Source organism: Lagopus leucura, unplaced genomic scaffold (assembly GCF_019238085.1).
Source record: "Lagopus leucura isolate 7727_CA_CO unplaced genomic scaffold, USGS_WTPT01 Super-Scaffold_100016, whole genome shotgun sequence".
NCBI classification, from domain to species: domain Eukaryota; kingdom Metazoa; phylum Chordata; class Aves; order Galliformes; family Phasianidae; genus Lagopus; species Lagopus leucura.
The window spans coordinates 14,468,434-14,490,221 of record NW_024962270.1 but is presented as its reverse complement, the minus strand read 5'-3'; the positions used below and the strand labels follow the sequence as shown (position 1 = coordinate 14,490,221).

The 21,788-nt window shown below is 44.1% G+C and overlaps 2 protein-coding genes across 8 annotated transcripts; one reads left to right on the top strand and one right to left on the bottom strand.

Annotated features, from left to right (window-relative positions):
• The first annotated feature begins 2,330 nt into the window (after nt 1-2,330).
• PGRMC1 (progesterone receptor membrane component 1) lies at nt 2,331-7,679 on the top strand. Its single transcript, XM_042876684.1, has 3 exons — nt 2,331-2,685; nt 3,802-3,957; nt 5,751-7,679. The coding sequence occupies exons 1-3, from the start codon at nt 2,364-2,366 to the stop codon at nt 5,849-5,851; spliced, it is 579 nt and encodes a 192-aa protein (XP_042732618.1). The 5' UTR covers nt 2,331-2,363; the 3' UTR covers nt 5,852-7,679.
• A 3,667-nt stretch (nt 7,680-11,346) lies between these two features.
• LOC122182926 (A-kinase anchor protein 17B-like) lies at nt 11,347-21,684 on the bottom strand. Of its 7 annotated transcripts, none has more exons than XM_042876605.1 (4): nt 21,645-21,684; nt 16,496-21,079; nt 13,246-14,755; nt 11,958-12,641 (listed from the first exon to the last, which is right to left on the bottom strand). In XM_042876605.1, exons 2-4 carry the CDS (start codon nt 16,850-16,852, stop codon nt 12,505-12,507), a joined length of 2,004 nt encoding a protein of 667 aa, XP_042732539.1. In that variant the 5' UTR covers nt 16,853-21,079; nt 21,645-21,684; the 3' UTR covers nt 11,958-12,504. The 7 variants fall into 7 exon arrangements, with proteins under 7 accessions (XP_042732540.1, XP_042732539.1, XP_042732538.1 ...); XM_042876604.1 differs by lacking the exon at nt 21,645-21,684 and having other exon boundaries at nt 16,496-18,473; nt 20,994-21,514; XM_042876609.1 differs by lacking the exon at nt 21,645-21,684 and having other exon boundaries at nt 16,496-16,731; nt 18,329-18,470.
• Nucleotides 21,685-21,788: the final 104 nt, after the last annotated feature.

The window sequence follows — 21,788 nt, the reverse complement described above, 5'->3', positions numbered from 1 at the left end:
GAGAACTCCTTCATCAGCCCTTCTCGTGGATTCTGCTGTTAACCATGGCTTCGAGGAGGAAAACATTGTTGTCTATAGAATGGCAAGAAGTGACTGTGGGCAAGAAGCCTGTGCTATTTAGCTGGTGCCGACTCAGTTCTGCCCAGAACCTCAGTTCCATTTAAATGCACTGCCAAACAAGGGTGCTACTGGCAAATGTGTAACGAGGGACTCATGAATGTAGGTAATTTCAAGTGATGTATCATCATCTTTTTAAATGTGCATTTATTTCTAAGTATCTGTTCTCATTTTTCCCCAGATAAGACACATTTCAATACATTTGGATATGACAGAAAGTTAAGAAAAAAAGAGGAGCGTAAAGTTAAGTCACTTAACTTGTGGTGCCAGTGTTTATGTGGGAGATAACTTGAGATTTTATCAATCTTGGCCCTCCTTTATCTAAGAATGAACTGCCCTTGCATGGTTTCTCTGGGATACTGGGCACAAACAGAGCTTATTTTTCCTCCCTCCAGTGTCTTAGTTCATGGTCAAATTCCAGGCTGGGTTATTTTGGTGTTTGGGTTTCTCTTGAACAAAATGGAAGCAAGGAAAGAAAGATATCCCAATAGTTTTCTCTTTTTCCATCTAGTTCTCTAACATGTAATATCAGCACAACAAAATCTAATAGCATCTCAATACCCGCATTGAGCAGAACTGAGCACCATCAAGGCAATACAGCCCCTCATTTCAATAATTCTAAAGCTCAGAAGATTTATCCAGTGTCCCAAACAGGATCGAAACCCAAACCTGCCTCATTACCAACCACAGATCTCAGTATTGGATCGATGAAACAACAAATTTTCTTCTCCCAGCTCCACAGCAGATGGGAACAAAAGCCAGCACCCACCGATGAAGATCAACTCCATGTGCTGATCGATAGAGCATGGAATTTCCCGAGCCAGGCAGCAGGTGGAACCAAACCCCACACCTTGAGGGGCAGAGCCAAGTGCTGAGCACCTCAGAGCTCAGAGACAGAACTCCCAAACATCTCCAAGCAGCTGGAAGAGCAGGTTATCAGGAGTAGTCAACATGGATTGACCTAGGGGAAATCATATTTGAACACCCTGGTAGCCTTCTATGATGTCATCACTGGCTGGGAAGATGGAGGCAGAGCAGTGGATGCTGCATACCTTGACTTCAGCAAGGTATTTGACACTGTCTCCCACAGCACCCTTGTAATGAAGCTCATGAAGCGCAGGATAGAGGAGCAGACAGTGAGATGGGTTGAGAACTTGCTGACTGGCAGAGCTCAGAGAGTCATGATCAGCAGCACAAAGTCTGGCTGGAGGCCTGTTTCTAGTGGTGTTCTGCAGGGGTTGGTGTGGGGTCCAGTCTTGTTCAGCATCTCCATCAGTGACCTGGAGGAAGGGATAGAGTTCCCCCTCAGCAGGTTTGCTGATGATACAAAGCTGGGAAGAGTGGCTGACACACCTGAGGGCTGTGCTGCCATTCAGCGAGACCTGGACAGGCTGGAGAGCTGAGCAGAGAGGAACCTGACGAGGTTCAACAGGAGCAAGTGTAGAGTCTTGTACTTGGGGAGGAATCGCTGCACACATCAGCATAAGGCAGGGCGTGATCTGCTGGAAAGGTGGTGCAGCCTCCTTCTATAGAGATATTCCAGACCCATCCGGATGCCCACCTGTGCGACCTGCTGCTTTAGCGGGGGCTTGGACTCGATGATCTCCAGAGGTCCCTTCCGACCCCTGCCATTCTGTGTAAACAACAGCCCCGGTGGGTCACAGAGCTGCAGTTGCTTCTGACAGTGAGAAATAGGCAGTGCGTTGACTGGCTCTGCACCCAGTGCCCCACGGACGGACTCCCACCTGCGCTGAGGGCAAAAGGACACTGACCGGGCAGGAATTTATCTTCTTCTGGACTGGTGGTGAGGACACCGTTTACACAAACGCTCAGACCCAAAACAGCCCACGGAGGGGCAGGTGATAGCTCTGCCGTGCGTGAGCCCAGAATTAATCAGATGAAGACGTCAGTACTTATCAGTACTTATCTTTCACTTTATTCGGCTATTATCTCCAGTGACAAAAAGACTGAACAGAGCAGCCGACAAATGGCACGTTATAAAATTATAACATCATAACATCGCAGCCGCTGCTCTGCGGTTTTGTTGCGGAGGAGCCCGAACCTGCCCCCGCCCCCTCAGCCCGCCGCGCGGGGCGCAGCATGGCGGCGCTCCCCTCGTGCCATCGCCGCGCTCACAGCGCCACCTGCCGGCCGGAGCGCCGCCGCCTCCCGCCCCTCGGCCGCCTCCCGCCCCGCCCCGGCCCGGCCCGCCCCGCAGCTCGCCGTGCCGGAGCGCAGCCGAACCGATGGCCGCCGAGGAGCCGGCGATGGCGGGCGAAGAGGCGGCGGCGAGCGAGGGGGGCGGCCTGCTGCTGGAGATCGTGGGCTCGCCGCTCAACCTGAGTCTGCTGGGCCTCTGCCTCTTCCTGCTCTACCAGATCCTGCGGGGCGAGCGGCCCGAGGCGCAGCCGGGCGAGGCGGGTCCGGCGCCGCTGCCCAAGATGAAGCGCCGCGACTTCACGCTGGAGCAGCTGCGGCCCTACGACGGCGTGCGCGACCCGCGCATCCTCATGGCCGTCAACGGGAAGGTGTTCGACGTGACCCGCGCCAGCAAGTTCTACGGGCCGGGTGAGGGGCGGGCGGCGGGGCTGGGCTCGGGGCTGAGTCGGAGATGTCGCAACGCGCTGCCCCTGGGAGCTCCTCCGCACCCCGCGTTGCGCCGAGCCGCACTGCTGGGCCCGCGCTCCCGGGGCGGACGTGGCATCCTCGGAGCTGGTTGTGCGCTGCTCTGTTGCATAATGTTTGTCTTAAAGAAATACGTAGCGAGACGGGTTGAGCTATCTCTGTCAGGGGGCAGAGATTGATCGCGCCGGGCTTCTAGCAGAGGGCTCCGAGGGAGAAACCGCGCTGTTCCGCCGAGCTAGCGGGGTTCCACCTGCACTTCTGTGTCTGCGCGAGCTGAACGCCGCGAGGTTCATGGCCGTGCCTTAGATGTGCCCTTTCTGGACAGTGTGAAATGTGAGCGGCTCGTCGCAGGGTGGGGCCAGCTGGTTTTCTTTTGTGAGGAAAGGTGAGATCCTTCTTGATGAACGCAGCAAACGGCGTGCTGAGAGGCGTGCAAGGCGGCAGGCAGGTTAGAGTTCACAGTGCTCCTGCAATCTGCACTACGAACTCGCAGTGTCCAGTTGCAACATGTTTGTCATGCGAGTTAATCAGTAAGGGTGTGTAGCAAGAGCCTGTTTGATAAGGAATCCCCGATCTGCTGCGAACTGCACGCTTTGGTCATCTTGTATTTTAACAGGTATCTCTTCCATGTTAGTAATGTCCAGCATCTGCTGCACATTTTCAGTCAAGTTTTTATCCTTCCAGCTCTTGAAGTCCAGAGCATCTCTTACAAACACTCCGTTTCACCTCAGACTTGCAAACCTGCCCTTTGTTCCACTTTCTGAGGGCACTCTGTGTGCTGATTCCCTCCCTCTTGCTGTGCTCCACACACTGTTGCCTGGTTGACTGAAGTTCCAACAGACTCAGTATTTCTCCACGTCTTATTGTCTTATTTCTTGTTCTCTTCCTCCGTTTTTCTTTATTGGCAAGTAGAATAAAGTCTGAAAACATTTCAGGAATTTGAGTTCCTCAGAACAGGGCAGGAACTCATAATCTATTTCAGTTGGGGGCTGTAATCTTCGAAGATCCCACAGCATCAGTTACTGCTGTAATAACAGTGCTTACGTTTTTATTTTGAAGATGGCCCGTATGGGATTTTTGCTGGGAGAGATGCATCCCGAGGTCTTGCCACTTTCTGCCTGGATAAGGAGGCTCTGAAGGATGACTATGACGACCTCTCTGATCTCAACGCTACACAGCAAGAGACCTTGAGGGACTGGGAGTCACAATTCACTTGTAAGTAATTGTAAACCTGTTGACAAATAAGTGGCTAACCAGCGTGTAATCAGGGAAGCAGCAGTGAAAGGGCTGTTGCCAATTTGAAGCAACCAGTCCGGAAGCTTACTTTGAGTTAGCTTAAGTTTATAGTTTAAGTTTATAATTCTAATTGATAAACTTAAGTCTATCAATTAGAATTTCTGTTATTCAAAAAACGATGAGAGATGTCAGGTTTTCCCTGTGTTCTCCCTCTTTCCCTCCCTCCCTCCGTCTTACAGAACAGTGAACTGGATGGAAACACTCTTGTCATAGGACAAATGTGTAAGACCATCTAAAAAGTTATCAGGAATTAGGAGTAAGGAACATGCCTCTGATACAATAAAGATACCATCTATAAAGGCAATTAATTAGCTTTGAAGCTTTGAAAAATGAAGTCCCATTCAGCTTCTCAGAAGTAACATTTGAATTATTGCTTCTTGGCATTTTTTATTTTGAGTTTTGAAGGCTGTTTGAACCAAGCCTTCGCCCTTCTGAGCTCTTGGTACAGCTTTGAACCCTAAGTAAATTATTCTGCATTGCCTTGATGGTGACTTTCTCAGATCTGTGCAGAACTGTCCAGCTAACTTCTGATGATCAGACAAATGCTATCTCTGGCCATTACCTTGCCAGCGATAGTCAGAGCAGCAAAGGAAAAGGCAACTTGCACTCTTGGTATATTTGTTCTAAAGTTAACAGAAGGAAGTCATTATCGTAGTAGCCCTGTGTTCTCTGTGCTTTGGTAGTGTTGGTTCTTAAGGTGCAATTGCAACGTGTTCCAACTTGTTACTCAAAAAGAACTTCCAGCCAGAGTTTTAAGGAGATTGCTGTGTTGACCTCGTACTGTGCTGGCAGGGACTTTCCTTCACGTAATGCCATTAGTCTCAGTCTTGACCTGGCACACCCCCTACTATTTTGACTCTGTCTTAATTAAGTCTGTTAAAGGTTGTTTTACGATGCCAACAGCTGTGTTCCAGAAAATAGAACTATGCTACCAAATTTCTAACCTAACCCAGTGTTCAAATCTTCCATTCCAAGAGTCAAACAGTAGGACTGTCAGTAAACTGTGCCCTGTTTGCTGTGCTTCTAGTAAATGTGACAATTAGTTGCTTTAAATTCCTATTATAATAACAATGCCAGTACGAAATGCCTACTATAAGAGGTATCTTCTGCTTTGAAATTGACAGGTGGGCAACATATCATTGTTCTCAGTTCTTAGATATTTTTTATCTGTTCAAAGAAGGGCACAAAGCAGAAGTTTATTAGCTGCGTAACCAGTCAGTAGGTCCGTCTTTATCTCAGGAGAAAGGATCTCTTTGCAGCCCTGTTGGGTACAGGCAGCATACATCACAAGAAGTTTAAGTTACCTGTACGTATATATTTGTGTAACTAAAATATTCCAACAACACCATTAGTTCAAAAACTTGCTTTGGCATGGCGAGAGAAATAATGCAATCCACGATTCTGCTTCTTTAGCTGGATGAGTTCCCTCCTTTTACATGTCTGCATTCATCCATCTTCTGGCTCAGCCAACAGGACAGCTGTATCTCATAAACTTTGGTGTTCACTTGTTAGAACATTAACAGCAGTTTAGGTACTTTATTTAGGCTCTTCTCGTTTTCTTCTCTCCCCTGTTTGCAACACGGAGTTCAGACGTGTTTCTTTACAATTAGGCACATTTTGTTAAATTAGGAAACCAATATGAGTTACAAAAAGTACATTTTCATGGCAGAATAATGACTCGATTTTTACTTTCGTTTGTTTCCAATTTTCAGTTAAGTATCACCACGTTGGTAAGCTGCTGAAGGACGGGGAGGAACCCACTGTATACTCTGATGAAGAAGAAAAAGATACCCAAGATGCAAAGAAAAAGTAGAATGCAGTGAGGAACAGTCTATTTTTGTATCTTAAAGGATCATTTGTAACATTCCACTTCTGTTTCACAAGTTGCAGCAGCAACAATGCTTACAAAAGGTCCAGAATTACAATGAATTATGTTTCTCCTAAGCTTCCTCTTCAAATTCAGCAGTAAACTAGTACAGGTCTAATATCTGTCTTCCTCTGAAAGTGCATAATAGGAAGTATGCACCAAAAATGTCTGTGCAAAAGTAGACTGCTACTTTGGCAATAAAGGACTATTACTCTTTTTATTCTTTCACTATTAGGGTTGAAATCCAGACCTTTTCACTAACAACCTAACACTGTAGGCACAAGCATGAGAGTTAAGTCACAGAATCTGTGTGTAACAGATTCCACTGAATTTGATTAGTGTTGGCTTCTGCAGGATCTGGGCCTTGCACTGCAATCCCTTTAGAAAAGGGACTCTTTGTCCACATACTCATTTGTGGTGCAATATAATTCAGCATTATGTCAAATAATTTGGCTTTTTAGGAGCTAAATGGGGCCTTACAGATGAAACAACTGCTTTAAAAAAGCCAAGAGTTTTTGAGAAGTTAAATCACTTTTAGATACTTAGAAAATAAATAAGGACTGAAGAATACTTGATGTATTCAGTCACACAGAAGCATTAATATTCTTTGTTTACTTCTGAAGCACCTCTTAAGTGTTACTTAGATACTGACTGTAACTGAACATCCTTAAAAACTAGGTTCACTGTGAAGCATGACTTGGCAGGACTATCATTTGTTCACTTCTCTTCTTAGAAAAGCTCTTCAAAGAATTGTAATGAAATGAAATTAAACCAGGAAAAGCAGCTAGTGATGATTTTTAGGCCTAAAGGAAAACTTGCTGGTGTGTCATGATTAACAAGTGCTCTGTACAAGCAATTTAACTAGCAGAAAAACGATTGTGGTCAAGGTAACTCATGCAAGTTCCCTGTACAAAATAAATAATGTGGTGTAAGCCATTTCCATGTCAAGGCTTTTGTTGCTTTGGAATGTTGCTGCTAAAAGAAATGGCAGAATCTCATGCACAACCAGCAATAGACCTGACCATTGATTGCTTTTATCTTGTTTGCTCTCTTAATCTGTCCCTAATTACTGGGTTTGCTCCATCCATGTTATCCAGTCTCCTACCAAAATGGGCTGGATGCGTGGATTTGACTAAGGAAAAATGGGAATGTGCTCCTTCATCATCCAAAATATATCTTCAAAATTTATCAGAAATTTTAAGGAGGTAACTGATGATTTGCTGCTCTCTTATCAGTGTGCTGCCTTGTCCAGGTGGTTCTGTGTGGGTGCCAAGGGCTACAGTTCCCATTATTTGGTTTTTCTGGTTTCACTCTTCTGCTGAGTTGTTTCCAATTGGGAACGTGACCAAAATGGTGAGCACAGTCCTGAGTGGGACGCTACAAAGTAGGCAAAATTGTTCAGAAGTGGAGTGTACTGTGCAGCAGGAGCTTTCATAAACAAGGTGACACTACATGTTCAAGTGCCTGACACCAACTGCAATGACAACCAATGACTCTGCATCAGTCGTAACACAGCCATGGGCTTTTTCCCTGTCACTTACACTGGCCTTTCAAACGAGCAGTGCAGTTGTTTGAGCCAGATTGCTTGTATAGAGTTACTGTGTGAACTACCTAATGAAGGTCTAGAGACAAATGAAAGTCTTGTCATGACCTTTGTGTTGCTGTTTTATTTTTAGAGACATTTATACTCTCTGCAAACTACTTCTAATGGTTTACCTCAAATCAGAAATGTGCTTTTATCTGTTTAAGGCAGAAAATAAAAGTCTTGCTTAAGGGTGGTGTTTCTTTTTATTTACTGCAATTGAAATTGATGGTTAATCGCCCCCAGCGTTACAAGTTTTATAGTCTTTCTCCAGTGTCTTTCTTCTATTATTCCATGACTGGACTGTTCAAGCTGAATGCCTCTAAATGCAGCTCTATGGCATATTATTTTTCTAACAGGATATGAAACATAGAACACATTCACATATATTTTACTGTTGCAAAAACAGAGTTAAGCATGAAAAAAGCCTGAGTAACTGCTGACACTGGGCAAAAGCTGCTCTGGAAGACCACACTGTAGTGGAGTGAGGCAGGGCTACAGCCTACCCTTCAGAGGGTCCAACACCAGCTCTTATGTTAGTCAGCAACATACCCCGAGGAACTGAACACCATTTTGAGAGCATATCTGTACAATACAATTTGATGCATCCTAAAGAATAAACAAACAGAAAACTGGCAGTAACACAGGACAAAGCTTAATGTTAAACACAGGTGCGTGAAGTTGCACCCTTCAGGGTAAGACCTTTTCAGAGAAAACCAGAATACTCATTGTGAAAGGGAAGGCATGTGTCATAAGAGCAGAGATTCCACAAACAGGCAGGCACATCTTTTCTGCTGAAGTGCTGGAGAAAATGGGTATCTGCTCATGTTTTCTACTGTTTGTTGCAACTTGATCCCTTCAGCAATGACTGGCTGCAGTGACTAAGCAAAAAGAACCATGCCAGTAGCTGAACAGTTTGTATATTAACCAAGGAGAGCACAATGAAAAGCTAAGTGCAGAGACTGTCATGAATCTGCCTTGTGAAGTGTTGAAATACCAGTTATTCAGATGTCATGACAGCATACTTGAGCCCTGGCACAAATCAGAGCAATTGAGCAGCATCTCATATCCAACCAGTGGTGGCAAACTGTCACCTGCATTGTAAAATTCAGAATTTCCTTCACCTGGACGCTGCTTACTCTGAATGCCCTCTGCTAGCTCTTACTTCAAGTTGTATGTACACACAGGTTAGTAACGAATGCTTTTGCTGAGAGTTACATGGTTTTACAGAAGGTGAAATAAATGGGGAGGCATTCCTACACAGCGTTCTATGTCCAGCATATGGAAAAGGCCATATACTATAAATGTATTCTTATTACACGTCCAGCAGGTGGACTGGTACAATAATAGGAGTAATGTATTTCTGCTTCAGAAACCGTCTGTAGGACCGCGACTGGGATTTTGACTTTGGAATTCAGCATGAAGTACAACTGCCCACACAGCTCAGATAACAAAGCTCCAGACCAGGCAGCTCCCCACAGCTGATGGCACTAGCTCTGCTGGGGGCACCTTAGTTCTGTACGTGAAGTTAGAGCTGATGGCAAGGCCTGCAGCCACAGGGCCCTATTTCACAGGGCTTACAGGTGTCATAAGAACAGTAAGCAGCGCTTCCACAAAATATATACATACCAGAAAAGCAATAACCCACACAAGTTAAACCCCATCACCTCTTGAAACACCACCTCACTGTAACAGCATAAACCAAGCTCCAAGATACGAAATTATAATAGGAATGTTACATGCTCAACTATTTGAATGCTTTTTGCCTATTAAATGCTCAAATTATATACACATCCCTTAACTTTCCTGTTAGGTAAAACATTTATTCCTGAAAGCAACTGAAATTTAATTTACTAAGCTAGAATTGGAAAGTTTTATGTATGCTTAAAGATTAGCCTTCAAGATAACCAACACAATTCTACAGAACAGTTCAGCGTGTGGGAAGATGGGGCCTGAGTTAAGTGCACAGGAAGGAAAAGTGAGGGATTAATACTAAATGTCCTAGGAACAGGTTCTAAGTAATCCCAACTCACAAAGAAAAAAGAAACACAAATTACATTTTGCTACAGAAGATACAATGGTGTCTGTTTAAAGTTTTATTCACTAACAATGTTTTACACTGAATAAGGACTTGGAGACAAAGATCTGCTTTATCAATTCCAATCAATACAGGTGAACACCAGAAGCAACTACAGAACTGGTGCATTTATTTGTTTATACTGACTAGTGGGACACTGACACTGATAAGATCCTAGGCATTTACACTGAAGGAAATCCATAGTTCCTCCCATAGATTAACAAACCCAAATACCTTCTCATCCCTAATTGAAAGGTCTGACATATGGGAAAAGGGCACTTACAGTGCAGAACTGACTGACAAGGGGAAATTCTGTCATCTTTTCTTTTATATGCAACTAGTGCATAGAGAAGAAAACAGCCTTGGTCCTGTTGGTGCAACTGAAACATTTCACAAATATATCAGCTGGTCTTCATTGTAACTGCATAAAACAGTAAAAAGGAAACTTAAAAGAGGCATGAATGTTTTCCACAATAGAAAATACTTCTGTCAAGAAAATAAGGTGTTTGGGGGAGGGGGTGGTTGCTTTTTAGGTAAAAGCAATTGGGTAACACAATTTTGAGTAGTCATTCGTGATCCTCAGAAGGCACTCAGCATCTGAACGTGTGAACAGAGGCAACAGGCAGAATCTGGCAGAGTGTGGCTCAGATGCCTGCATGAATCACCAATACTGAGCACTGGGAGAAAACCAATCTACCACAAACAACTACAGTTTTTTACAAAATGATGATTTATTGGAGCAGAAGTTACAAATGTGGGTAATATGTTATATAAGGAAGGCAACATCATCACATTTACATACTGACACGTAATAAATTAAGCATACTAAAATGAAAGTTGAAATAATTAGTGTGTTGTGAGTAGAACTGGTCCTCTCTGTCTCTCTGTGGGACTTTGGCCCAGAGCAACTGTGACTGTCTGCTAAATACAGTTGTCTGAGTAAATGCGGATATAACTCAAGCTCCCAGACTGAGTTTTCACATTTTTACTTCCATGCAGCAGGAATTGAACAGCATTTGACAATTCTTCTAGAAATTTTATGTAAGCTTAATTGCACTAAATAGCTATCTCACTGCATGTGCCCTCCAAAGGACAGCTTCTTGAAATCTCGTGAACTTATCGCATTCTTGCCTCTAAGTGGGAGAGAAATGGATTTGAAGGGTGGATTACTAAGAATAAGGAATTTGTTGGATGGCCACAGCCATAGGGTTGTGGTTAATGGCTCCCAGGTCCAGGCGCGGGCCAGTGACAAGTGGTGCTCCACAGGAGTCCATCTTGGAACCCGTGCTCTTCAACATTTCTATCAGTGGCACAGACAGATCAATGCACCCTCAGCAAGTTTGGTGATGACACCAAGCTGAGCAGAGCAGGGTGACATACTGGAGGGAAGGGATGCCATCCAGACAGACCTGGACAGGCTTGAAAAGTGGATCCATGAAAACCTAACCATGTTCAACAAGGCCAAGTGCAAGGTGTTGAACTTGCAGTGGGGCAATCCCAGATATGTGCACAGAGTGGGAGAAAAACTCCTTGAGAACAGCCCTGCAGAGAACAACCTGGGGGTCCTGGAGGGTGAAAAACTAGGCATGAGCCAGCAGTGTGTGCTCAAAGCCTAGAAGGGCAACAGTGACCTGGGCTGCATCAGCAGAGGGCGGGCAGCAGGGGGGGGACTGTCTGCATCTGCTCTGCTCTTGTGAGGCCCCATCTGCAGTACTGTGAGCAGGCCTGGTGCCCCCAGCACAAGGAGGATGTGGGGCTGTTGGAGCAAGTCCAGAGGAAGCCGTGAAGATGCTCACAGGGCTGCAGCACCTCTCCTGTAAGAAGGGCTGAGGGAGCTGGGCTTGTTCAGCCTGGAGAGATCTCCAGGGAGATTGCACTGCGGCCTCCCAGAACTTGAGGGGAGTTTATAAGCAGGAGTGGGACCAGCTTTTTACATGGTCTGATAGCGACTGTGTAAGGAGGCAAGGGAGAATGTTTTTAAACTAAAACAAGGGGGACTTAGATTAGATGTTAGGCTGAAATTCTTTATGCAGTAGGCGGTGAGGCCCTGGCACTGCCCAGAGCTGTGTGCACTCATCCCTGGAGGTGCCCAAGGCTGGGCTGGGTGGCTGTAGGCAGGCTGAGCTGGGTGGGCAGGCAGCCCGCCACATGGCTGGGGCTGGGGGGAGCTTTAAGGTCTCTTCCAACCCAAGCCACGCTTTGACTTTATGATTCTATGGTATTTTCAACCTGCTAAGTATGAGCTGTCAACATGCTGACAGACGTTGCTCTTTCACTGTCCAACATTCAGAGCTGTGCTTAGAAAATCAGATTCTCAGAAGCGCTACATCTAGCAGTTATTGTGAAATCCTTCCTTCCAAAGACCAGCAGGTTTTCAGAAACACTTTCAGAACTGTGAATAATAAACAAGTATTTTTCCACTGTGAACATTACAGTATATATTTTTTTCTTATTTAGAAATCTATTATTCTCCACCATTACATATAAATGTCCCCCACAGCTTCCAATTCCATCATTTTAACAATCTGATCGAGAAGGCACTTCATATCCTTGCTCTATGATTTATATATTTATGTGGTTGTTGTTGTTGTTGTTTTTGTTTTTCTAGGGACTTGATATTACTAAATACTGTATCTGTAAACGTAGGGAATTGTGTAAATATCAATCAGAGTTTATCTCTGAAATCTGAATCCATAAATCTTCAAATTCTGAGCAACTGGTCCACAAAAGCTTGTCTGGCCCTGGAGAAAATTTTGGTCCTTGCATCCAAAAGGTAAATAGAGATTCTGTTTCTGTGGCTTGCTACACCAGTTAGACCATTCTAACTGAAGGAATTACCTAAGGAAAAAAAGCCCAAGTACTTCCAATACCTTTTAACGGCTAAAGGGCTTTCTTCTTCCACTTCTAAAAGGAGCTTAAGAGCTATTATATAGTAGCTGTTCAGCATCCTCTTCTGGGCTCTGCTCCACAGAAAGTATCTGAGCAGGGATTTGTCTGAATTATCTCAAGAGGAAAGAGAGGGCATCCTCTTTCATCTGCATCCATCTCTCTTCTCAATATTAATTTCCTCTCATCTCCTGTAGATAAGTATATGAGAAAGTTACTTGAAATTAGTTTGTGAAGGGGGAAGGAGGGGAAGATATGAGGAGCTGGCTGTTAGGTAGCTGCCAGCCAACTTGTAAGCATCGTACATTGAGAAAAGGCTGCGAATAACAATATTCAGAGATGCAGCAACTGCGTATGGAAATCAGATGGCCACCTGAACTGAAATCCACTGACTTGAGACAGCACCTCCTACACAGATGCACTGCATACTGAGCCACCTCACAACTCTGTATTGTTCGAGAGCACGTGGAGTCATCAGCATGCATGTTGTTATCAACAGAATAACCACCTATCTACCAACATTTATTAACAGAATAACCACCTACCTACCAACATTTTACCCAATTAAGAGACTCCAACTGCAGCTGCTTGAAGTGTTTCTGAGCTGAACTGACAAAACCTTTAGCAGCAGTGCAATCACAGTCTTTTTGTACCCTTTGCACACTCTGTTAAGCTTTTACAAACACTTACCGTTCGTCACTGTGAGAACTGTGAGAACTGTGGCAATTAATCTCACCTGCCAGAGAACTACGACTATCAACTGCATTCACCTCAGCTCTGATTTACCTCTCTCACCTGTGCGCCGAAGTGTCTCCTGAAGTGGAAAGCAGTCAGAAGCAGTAATGCCTGGTGCTGCTGTGCCTGCGTGAAGTGTCTTGAATTTCACTTTGTTGTGGAATGCTTTATTACATCTTCTTTCTATCTTTCTGAGTGACTCCAGCTGTATGCAACTCTCGGTCTCTGAAAAGCCACATTCATCAGATAAAACATCAGAAGAAAGCTTTTTCCTCTTTTTCTTCATTTTGTAAGTGTTTCTCTCCTCTTCCCTGAAATGTCTCTCACTTTTCTGTCCTTTATGTCTTAATTCACTGCTAGACCTCTTGCATGACTTTTCAAGGTTATGATCACACTGCCTAGCCAAGCCCTCATGGGCAGAACTAGAACAGAAGTCACATTTGCTGCTTTCCTTCGTTTGACCTTCCAGAGTAACATTCTTGAAATAAACCAGTAATTTTCTCTCTTTCTCTCTTGCAGGCAAGCACCCTCTGTTACAATTGCTGTCAATTTGTTCACTCCTTTCTGCACTCTTCATTGCACCGCTGCATGCCTCACTGAAGTACTCAGAATCACTGATCTCTTCCAACAAGTCCTGTAACTGGTAAGATCTACAAGTTTTGTACTGTTTGGTAACTTGATTTCTACCATCTTCTTGTTCAAATTCCTCATCACGAGCGGCAGCAGTGCAATCCAAAGAATGATTTGGTTCAGCATGTGATAAGTAATCAACAGTGAGTGTGTCATTCCTCTGTATTTGCAGCTTCCTTGCAAGCCTATCTGCACAGGTCTTATTTTTCAACACTGCGTCTGTTGATTCCAATTCCCCAGCAGTGATCACTAGTCTACAGTTATCATCACCAACGCAATTTCTGCTGTTGAGATTTTGTACAAGACTCACTTCTCTGAAGTGCCGACCCTGCCTGTTACACAAGCTGATGTGAAAACCACTGTCATCATCACACACCACCCTCTTCCACCAGGACTTGTTTGCAGAGTTTTTTGTCCCTAGGGAAACACGTTCATAGCTTGGTGTCTGATAGTAGTTTAGTAAATAATGAATGAATTCATCGGTCTCATAAACCTTTTGCTTTCTGTAACCATCTTCAGACCCCGTCTGTGGGTGAACCACGTTCAGTGTTTGGCAGTCCCTTCCATCTAGAGATTCAATGACCTTGCAGTCTTGAGTCACTGTGATCAGTAAAGATCCACAGCCAAAGGAGCTGTATGCATCTCTGCCAGTCCATCTGCCAGAACTCAGAGCTGCAGCGGGGTCATTTAAAATTGTCTTGACTATATGAGAAGTAGATGCACAGAAGGCAGTCAAATCTCCTTCCTCACAACATAAGCTGCTACTTTTTTGGGTTAACTGACACTTAAGCTCTTCCTTGTGTTCCAAATCTTTGTGCATAAGATAACAGGAGTTAATCTGTTTCTGATGTATGGCTTTTAATGCTGCTTCAGAAAAGGAGTCATTCTTCCTTACGCCCGGTGAAGGATCCACTTTCTGATTTGCCAACTGCACAAAATCCTTCAAATGAAAATTGGGAAAACGATTATGTACGTTTATTGAGCACAGAGAACTATAAAGACTGCAAGTTGCAAACTCATCAATATGCAGTTCTACATTCAGAAGAATTACAAAGGAGATAAATTTAGCTTAATTCAGAGCTTGATCACACAGTCTCACTACTCCTAGCCCAGAACTAAAGCTGCCTCTTGGTCTCAGAACAGGGCATTCTAAAGTAACTAAGACAGTTGTCCTTCCAACTAATTCCTCTACCTCCCTACAATTGCTTCAGACAACATTTATTGTTTGATTACTGCATCACAACCAGTGTTGTTTACAATAGAAAAATTGCTAGATTTTTGTAGATAAGAATATTTTATTTAGACTAATTATTTTGCTGTACACAATTTTAATGGGTCCAAATACAACCAATCTAATGCTTCCCATGTGTTGAAACCAAGAAAATAAACATTTAAGTCATCAAATTCACACAAGGGCTGCTCCAAAAGTAATGCCTCCTATGTTATCCTGTTGGCCCACAACATCAGTGGAGGATTCTGGTGGTATGGCAGTAGAGGCTGACCCTTCCCACCAATGTCCTGTTACAGTGTGTGGCCGTGTGACAGATGGCAGCAGAGACAGAATAGTTTCTGACACGGCAGTGTGGATAAAGCAATGGGGTGGAACTGAATTCCTCCACGCAGAAAAAAATGGGATCCACTGACATTCATCAAGGCTTGGTGAACACTGATGGAGACCAAACAGTGGATGTCAGTGCAGTGAGGGCTGGGTGGTGCATTTCAGCAGTGGTGACAGCGAAATGAAAGACAAACCATGTTCTGGATGGCCATGCACAGCTGTCACACCACGAAATAAAGAACATCTTGATCAGCTCATCTGCATGAATCAGTTCATGTTGAAAATCAGTGATACACAGCTGAAAATCTGCTCCATAAAATAGTGTCATCGTGCTCTTTCTGTCTGTCGTAGCTTTCATGGAAATAAATGGGAGGCATTACTTTCTGAGCAACCTATGTAATTAATGCCAAAATCAGGTGTTGTGGAGCCCTAAAATTCACACAGAATGGCAATTAACTCTTAGTGAATGGCGGACCTTTAAAAATCTTAAACGTTGAAAAATCGACTTGTTAAAAGCTGCGAGCTAATTTTTATGTAGCAAATGATGAAGAAAATGTCACGTTTGCACCCCGAAGATTTCAAACTTTTTCACCCCAAAGCACTACAACAAGCCTCCAAACATGAATTTCTGTGTATAACACTGCAGTGTGTACCACTCCTCTGCTGACTTTCTCAAGATATTATCTAAGTCAATCAAATAAAACTTACAGCTTAGTGTTGGCCACAACACAGAAGCTATTGGAAATGAAATCAGCGTAATCCATAGGGACTTAATTCTTTCACTTGCAGACATGAGGCCAAACATCAATTTTACATTCCCACCCTTAATTTCCCTGTTTGCAGTGTTGGATCAAGTCCAATAAGAGTTGATGCAGTCCTTCCAGCCCTATCTTGACAGAATAATGACAAGGCTTCAAACAAGTATCCAAGTTTCTGAGTAGAATCACACCACCTTTGCTCCAAGGACAAACTGTCACAAGATTTAGACCTCAGGCCTTCTCAGTGTTCAGTCACTCCTAAGACATTCTTTCAAACAGCAATAAGACACCAAACGTCTACCAAATTATTCAAGCTCTAACAAACATCCTTCAAATTGTAAAATACGTTTTAAAGTATTCTTACTTTCACATGGTTTAACAGCACTGTAAGCAGTCTGACAGACTCCGCTCTTCTCTGAGCTAGCAGGGATTTCCTTTCTTCCCATTCAGGCACATTCTCTGGCCACTGCTGTTCTTCAGCTGGTACTTTGTGCTGCTTTTGGGGATGCTTTTCATCTCCATCTATCTGCCTCTCCTCTCTTCTTGAGCTTAGCTTTCTTTTTTCTCTCTTGAACTTTTTGTTCATCATCACGTTTTTTTCTAGGTAATTATCAATATGGGACAATTTAGATGACGCTTGTTTTACACTTGGAGTCCTGGGAAATTGGATGTCAGACTTTGAACTGCTAATAATAAGCAACCTGTCACCAAGAACCCACATTTGACTAATAAGAAATGATGGTTGTTACAATAATAACACGTTTAAAGAAACAACACATGTTGATGACATGCGTCTAACCGATGCACACATTTAGAACACAGTGGTTCTGCATTTACCTCTTCTGATGGTTTGTATTCTAGGGTTTTCTTTATGCACACTGCCATGAAGACAGACTCACATTATTGTTTGTCTCCAAGGACACAATCAGAGACAGAGCACATGGATCTAATTCTTACCTTAACAAAGCTCCCCTACAGATTAGCATGAGGGTGACATTAAGAGTTACAAGACCACTTCCATTGTTATAAAAATGCAATGATTCAATGATCAATCAAAATTCAAGATGAAGCTGCCACTGCTTTTTTGAAACCTTGTCCTGTAGAAAGCAGATCTACTAAACAACCAACATGATATGATAAGAAAACTCCAGAAAACTCAAGGAACAAAGTGCTCACACAAGTATTTAAAATTCCTATCTTTAAAGCATTTGAGTAAGAAGATATTCAATTAAAAATAGAAGCATAGCAACATTTTCAGAGATCCAACATTTTATACACTATGTTAGAATCACAGAATCATGTCAGTTAGAAGGGACCTTCAAAGGCGTCTGGTCCAACCCCTCTGCAGTGAGCGGGGACACCTACAGCTTCACCAGGTGCTCAGAGCCCCATCCAACCTGACCAAGTTCTATTTGTGCCACAGAACTGCCACAGCATTCTAAATTTCAGGGTGTTTTTTTGTTTTTGTTGGTTTTCTTTTCTTTGCTTTTCTTTAGACATGGAGGTGTGTAACATGGCTAATTACCAGTGACAGTGTAGGATGCAATACAAGCAGACTAGCCACAGCATCTAAGCTTTTATATACTACTGTTACTCATATACAAAATTCAAAACCACTGCCCTAAAGATAACAATGAAAAAAAACCCAACAAGTTTTTACTTGGGTGGAAGGAAAGGCAGAAAAACAAAGCTCATTCCTAGCTTTGAACCTTACAGTCAAGTGGGAGGCACCTAGAAGTGTCTGTCACATTAACTCTACTTCAAACCACAAAGACATTGATTTGTGATGCTGCAGCATAGAATAATAGAAGTAAATATATAAACAATACAAGAAAACAACCTCATGCAGAATCTTAAGCTTTGGTGCAATCTGAGGGCAACAGCTCTCAGATTTCACTCCAGGTCCACAGAAGCATAGAATGGTCAAGTCTGAAAGGACCTCAGAATGTCTCTAGTCCAACCACTCTCTCGTAACAGACTCCATCTGATGCCCTACACACTGAGATAGGTTGCTTCTCTTTCCCACAGTAACACAAATTAAAAACTATAAGGCATTGCTTCGAGTTCTTGGATTCCTGTTTCCTCAAAGCCTGGGTTTTTACAGTTGACAACTCCCTTCTTGGATGCCACTTGGTATGAAATAGTGTAACAAATGTGAAGAGACAGCTGATGGACATTCTCTAAAGTACAGCCTCACCTTTCAACCCTCTTCTCTTTTTCCCTCCCCCTTTTTTTTTTTTTTTCTCTTTCCTTTTTTTCAACTCCTGTTCTTGCAGCTTTAGTCTTTCCAGGCTTCTCTTTATGAATCCTTCCCTTAAGTGTCTGGTTGTATCAGAAGTCACCTGTCACAGAAGAAACAGAAGCAGACTTACCAGTCCAGTTTGCCATCGGTACAAACACTGACAACCTACTATGTAAGGGAGACATCCTAGGTAATACTAAATGCTGCTGCACTTGAGAATTACTTTCTCTACTCTGGAAATACTGGAATGCCTTCTGAAGTCAACACTATAAGATGTCAGCCAAGCTCAAACATCTAATCCTAAATGTCCCCTGCTGTGACACCAGGGGTTCACAAGCTGACAAGCTCTGGCCAAACCTGTTTTTGCAAGCTGTTCTGGAGACTCAAAGTTCAGCATGTTCAGTGAGAAGCTCCAAGCTGTACAGTTCATGCAGTTCTGACAGAATCACTTCACTTACACTCTGAGCAACATCTCTGGGATCAAATGCTTGTTTACCCAGTAAGAAAGTATGAATCCTACTAATGTGCACTGTGTTTTATCAGCTTCAAATGCCCGAATGTGAGCACATTAAAAGAAAACATTCAAGCATGCTGCATCAAGGTGTACCTATTCTAGCAAAGTAAGTGATGTGAGGTATTATTTCCAGCATAGGGACAAAGTTTGGGGTTCAAGTTCAAATTTTCTACTGGAAAAAAACACCAAAACAGGCCTAATTGTGATTAATTATGATGGACATAAGTTACTGGGCTGTTGAAATGAAGCCTGCAGACTGCAAACTCTCCTATAATGTCACCCTAAGCATAGCACTTAAGTAGATTTATCCCTCAAAACACTTAAGCAAAAAGGTACTAAGAAGAGAAAGGCTGGCAGCCTTTACTAGTCTTGATCCAAACACCCAGGCTAAGGCAGCTGTTGCTTCATGCTAAACACTGAGACCCCAAGCATCTTTCAGAGCATCTCTCCAGCTCCTGAGCTCATCTCCCAGTTTTAGTGACACCCACACCGTCACTATTTACAACTTTTAGCCTGCCCACAACTATTTTTCAGAGAATTGAGATGCCAATTTTAAAGGACTTCAGTTCAGATGTATTAAGTTCATATATCTGCTGCAAATAGACCAATTCCAAGTTTTTCCCTTCACACGCTTAAGTGCCCCTGAAGTTTATAAAGAGTTTTCAACCGGTTTGCAAAGATCTCTCAGTCCTAGCCTTAAAGCAAAAGCACAAAAGTTAGCAAACCAAAATTGAGTTAAGCCCCAGAAATGTATTTCCCATCATGAAATTGTGTGTGAAGCACACTGTTAGCTACCAAGGTTTTGCTGCTCTGCAGTGTGGCCTTTTGGAATCAGCCCTAACACACCAACATGCTGTTATCTTTAGGCTTTGATTCTTCCAGGTTCACAAGGAATCTGACATTCAATGTCATTACCAAATCAGTATTTCCTTTTAACAACTCTGCTATGCTCGTAACATCAGGAACACCTTTGCTCTTGCACTGTTGTTTATTACGATAACTGCAGACTCAAGTGCCCCTTGCTACCTGCATGCCTTTCTTCTGTCATCATATTTTCTGATAATGTAATACTTGGAAAAAAAAAACAAATGTTACTTAAATGTATTAAAAGCAACAAAGATAATGACCTGGGACTCTGAGGGTCTGTGGCCAACTCTGCTGACAAATTCCTGTGAAACCCAATACATTCCTATCGCTCAGGACCTTAAAATAATACAACATTGTAGTACAAATTCCAACTAACTGGGATTGTAATAGACCACCAGTTCACTGCATTCCATTTTAGTTGTACACAGCGACAAGCACAAAACCTGGCCATCATTGTGGACTCTTCCAGGAAGAGACTTAGTCTTGATTTGAAAACACCAGCTACAAAAATCTGCCACTTTCCAAGGGACATTTCTTACTCATCCACCGCAGAGATGGAAGCCATTTGCAGCTACTGATTTTTTGTAAGCCTTTCTCTCCAAAGTATCAGCATCAGGGTCTTTTTCATTTTTTGTTTTCTTTTCCCCTTACATGGTATAATTCAGGGGTCTGTCAATAATCTTCTATAAAAAATACTTAGAGCTCTCTAAGATCTCACACCTCTCACCGCGGGGCAATTTTTCCAGCCTCTGAGCAACTCACTGTACTGTTCCACCAGTCTCCAACTTAAACTGTATGACTCCCCAACCTGCACACAATATTGATTTGGTCAGTGCCATACACCCAGAACAATGCCAGTCCTTTACGCATACCTGCTATCACCACTGAAATTCACCCCCCACGATACTGCAATGGAAACCCCAGGTATTGCTGATGTATTATAATAACCCTTTCGCACCCTCAAAGAAAACCACAAGGATACATCAGCAACTCTAAAACTGATTAGGTATCTACACTGTTCTTTTCACATTAACTTAACTACCTTTGAACACCCTAAAATGTGTCACGTCAGTTCATCCTCCAAACAGAATCAGCCTTTAGGGAAACATTAACAGCCTGGCAATATTTAATTTGAAACGCTCTTAGTCGGTATGAGTGAAGTACAAATCGTAAGAATGATTTCAGTCGAAGACAGCCCTGAGATGTGCTCAGAGGACTGCTATCCTCAGCAGCTCTTACCAGCCCGTCTCCCAGCCGGCTGCTTGCTCCGGGCCCTGGGCCATCACAACTGTTTTTGCGACAACGCCATCAGCTGGGCAAGGGATCTAGCTTGGGGGAAAGAGAAAAGGGTGTTTGGCAGGTCGCTTTTCAGACAGCTCCTGCTCTTGTTACAGCACCACTTCATGAGCAGTCCAGCTGAAGGAGAGCGTGAGGCAGGGGAAATACCTTAATTCTGCAAAGGCAGATAAAAACAAATCCTACCAGCAAAGTGGCAAGAGGACGTGCTGATCTGTAGCAGCAGCACGGAAACGCATTTACCGGTCACTTGGTGAAGTTTCAACAAGAGATTGAAACGCAGACGGCTTTTCAATAGGCACAGCCGGTTTACCCGCTCGCCCCGCACAAGACCAAGCGAGGCGCAGGGCTGACCAGAAGCACCCCTTGCCGCTGCGGTACCGCACGCACTCCCTGCAGAAGGAGCGCTTTAAACGCGCCTGGCGCGCTCGATGCCGGGAGCTGTAAGGCCGGGACGAGACGAACCCGAACCGCCCCCGCCACGAACGCGCCGGCGGTAAGGCCGCAGCCCCGCCCGGCAGGACGCGCTGTACGTCCCAGCGGGCCGGCAGGCAGCGCCCGCCCCAGCGCCGAGGCCACCCGCTCCGCACCCACCTCTCCGCCCGCTCCGCCGTTCCGCGGGGCCGGAGCGGGGCGAGCCCGGCCCGTGGCGCGGCCCGGCGGCGTCGCCCCTTAGCGCGGAGCGGCCACCCCGTCGCGCCGGGGCACGCTCGGCCCGGCCGGCGGGGCGCCCCGACG

Excerpts from the sequence above, each read along its gene's own strand:
- PGRMC1 (XM_042876684.1), top strand. The coding sequence starts at position 2,364 with ATGGCCGCCGAGGAGCCGGCGATGGCGGGCGAAGAGGCGGCGGCGAGC. Across the intron at positions 2,686-3,801 it reads CAGCAAGTTCTACGGGCCGG|ATGGCCCGTATGGGATTTTT; the intron begins GTGAGGGGCGGG and ends TTTATTTTGAAG. Across the intron at positions 3,958-5,750 it reads CTGGGAGTCACAATTCACTT|TTAAGTATCACCACGTTGGT; the intron begins GTAAGTAATTGT and ends TCCAATTTTCAG.
- LOC122182926 (XM_042876605.1), bottom strand. The coding sequence starts at position 16,852 with ATGTGGGTTCTTGGTGACAGGTTGCTTATTATTAGCAGTTCAAAGTCT. Across the intron at positions 14,756-16,495 it reads TGCTGTTAAACCATGTGAAA|GATTTTGTGCAGTTGGCAAA; the intron begins GTAAGAATACTT and ends TTTCATTTGAAG. Across the intron at positions 12,642-13,245 it reads GGAGACACTTCGGCGCACAG|GAGATGAGAGGAAATTAATA; the intron begins GTGAGAGAGGTA and ends ACTTATCTACAG.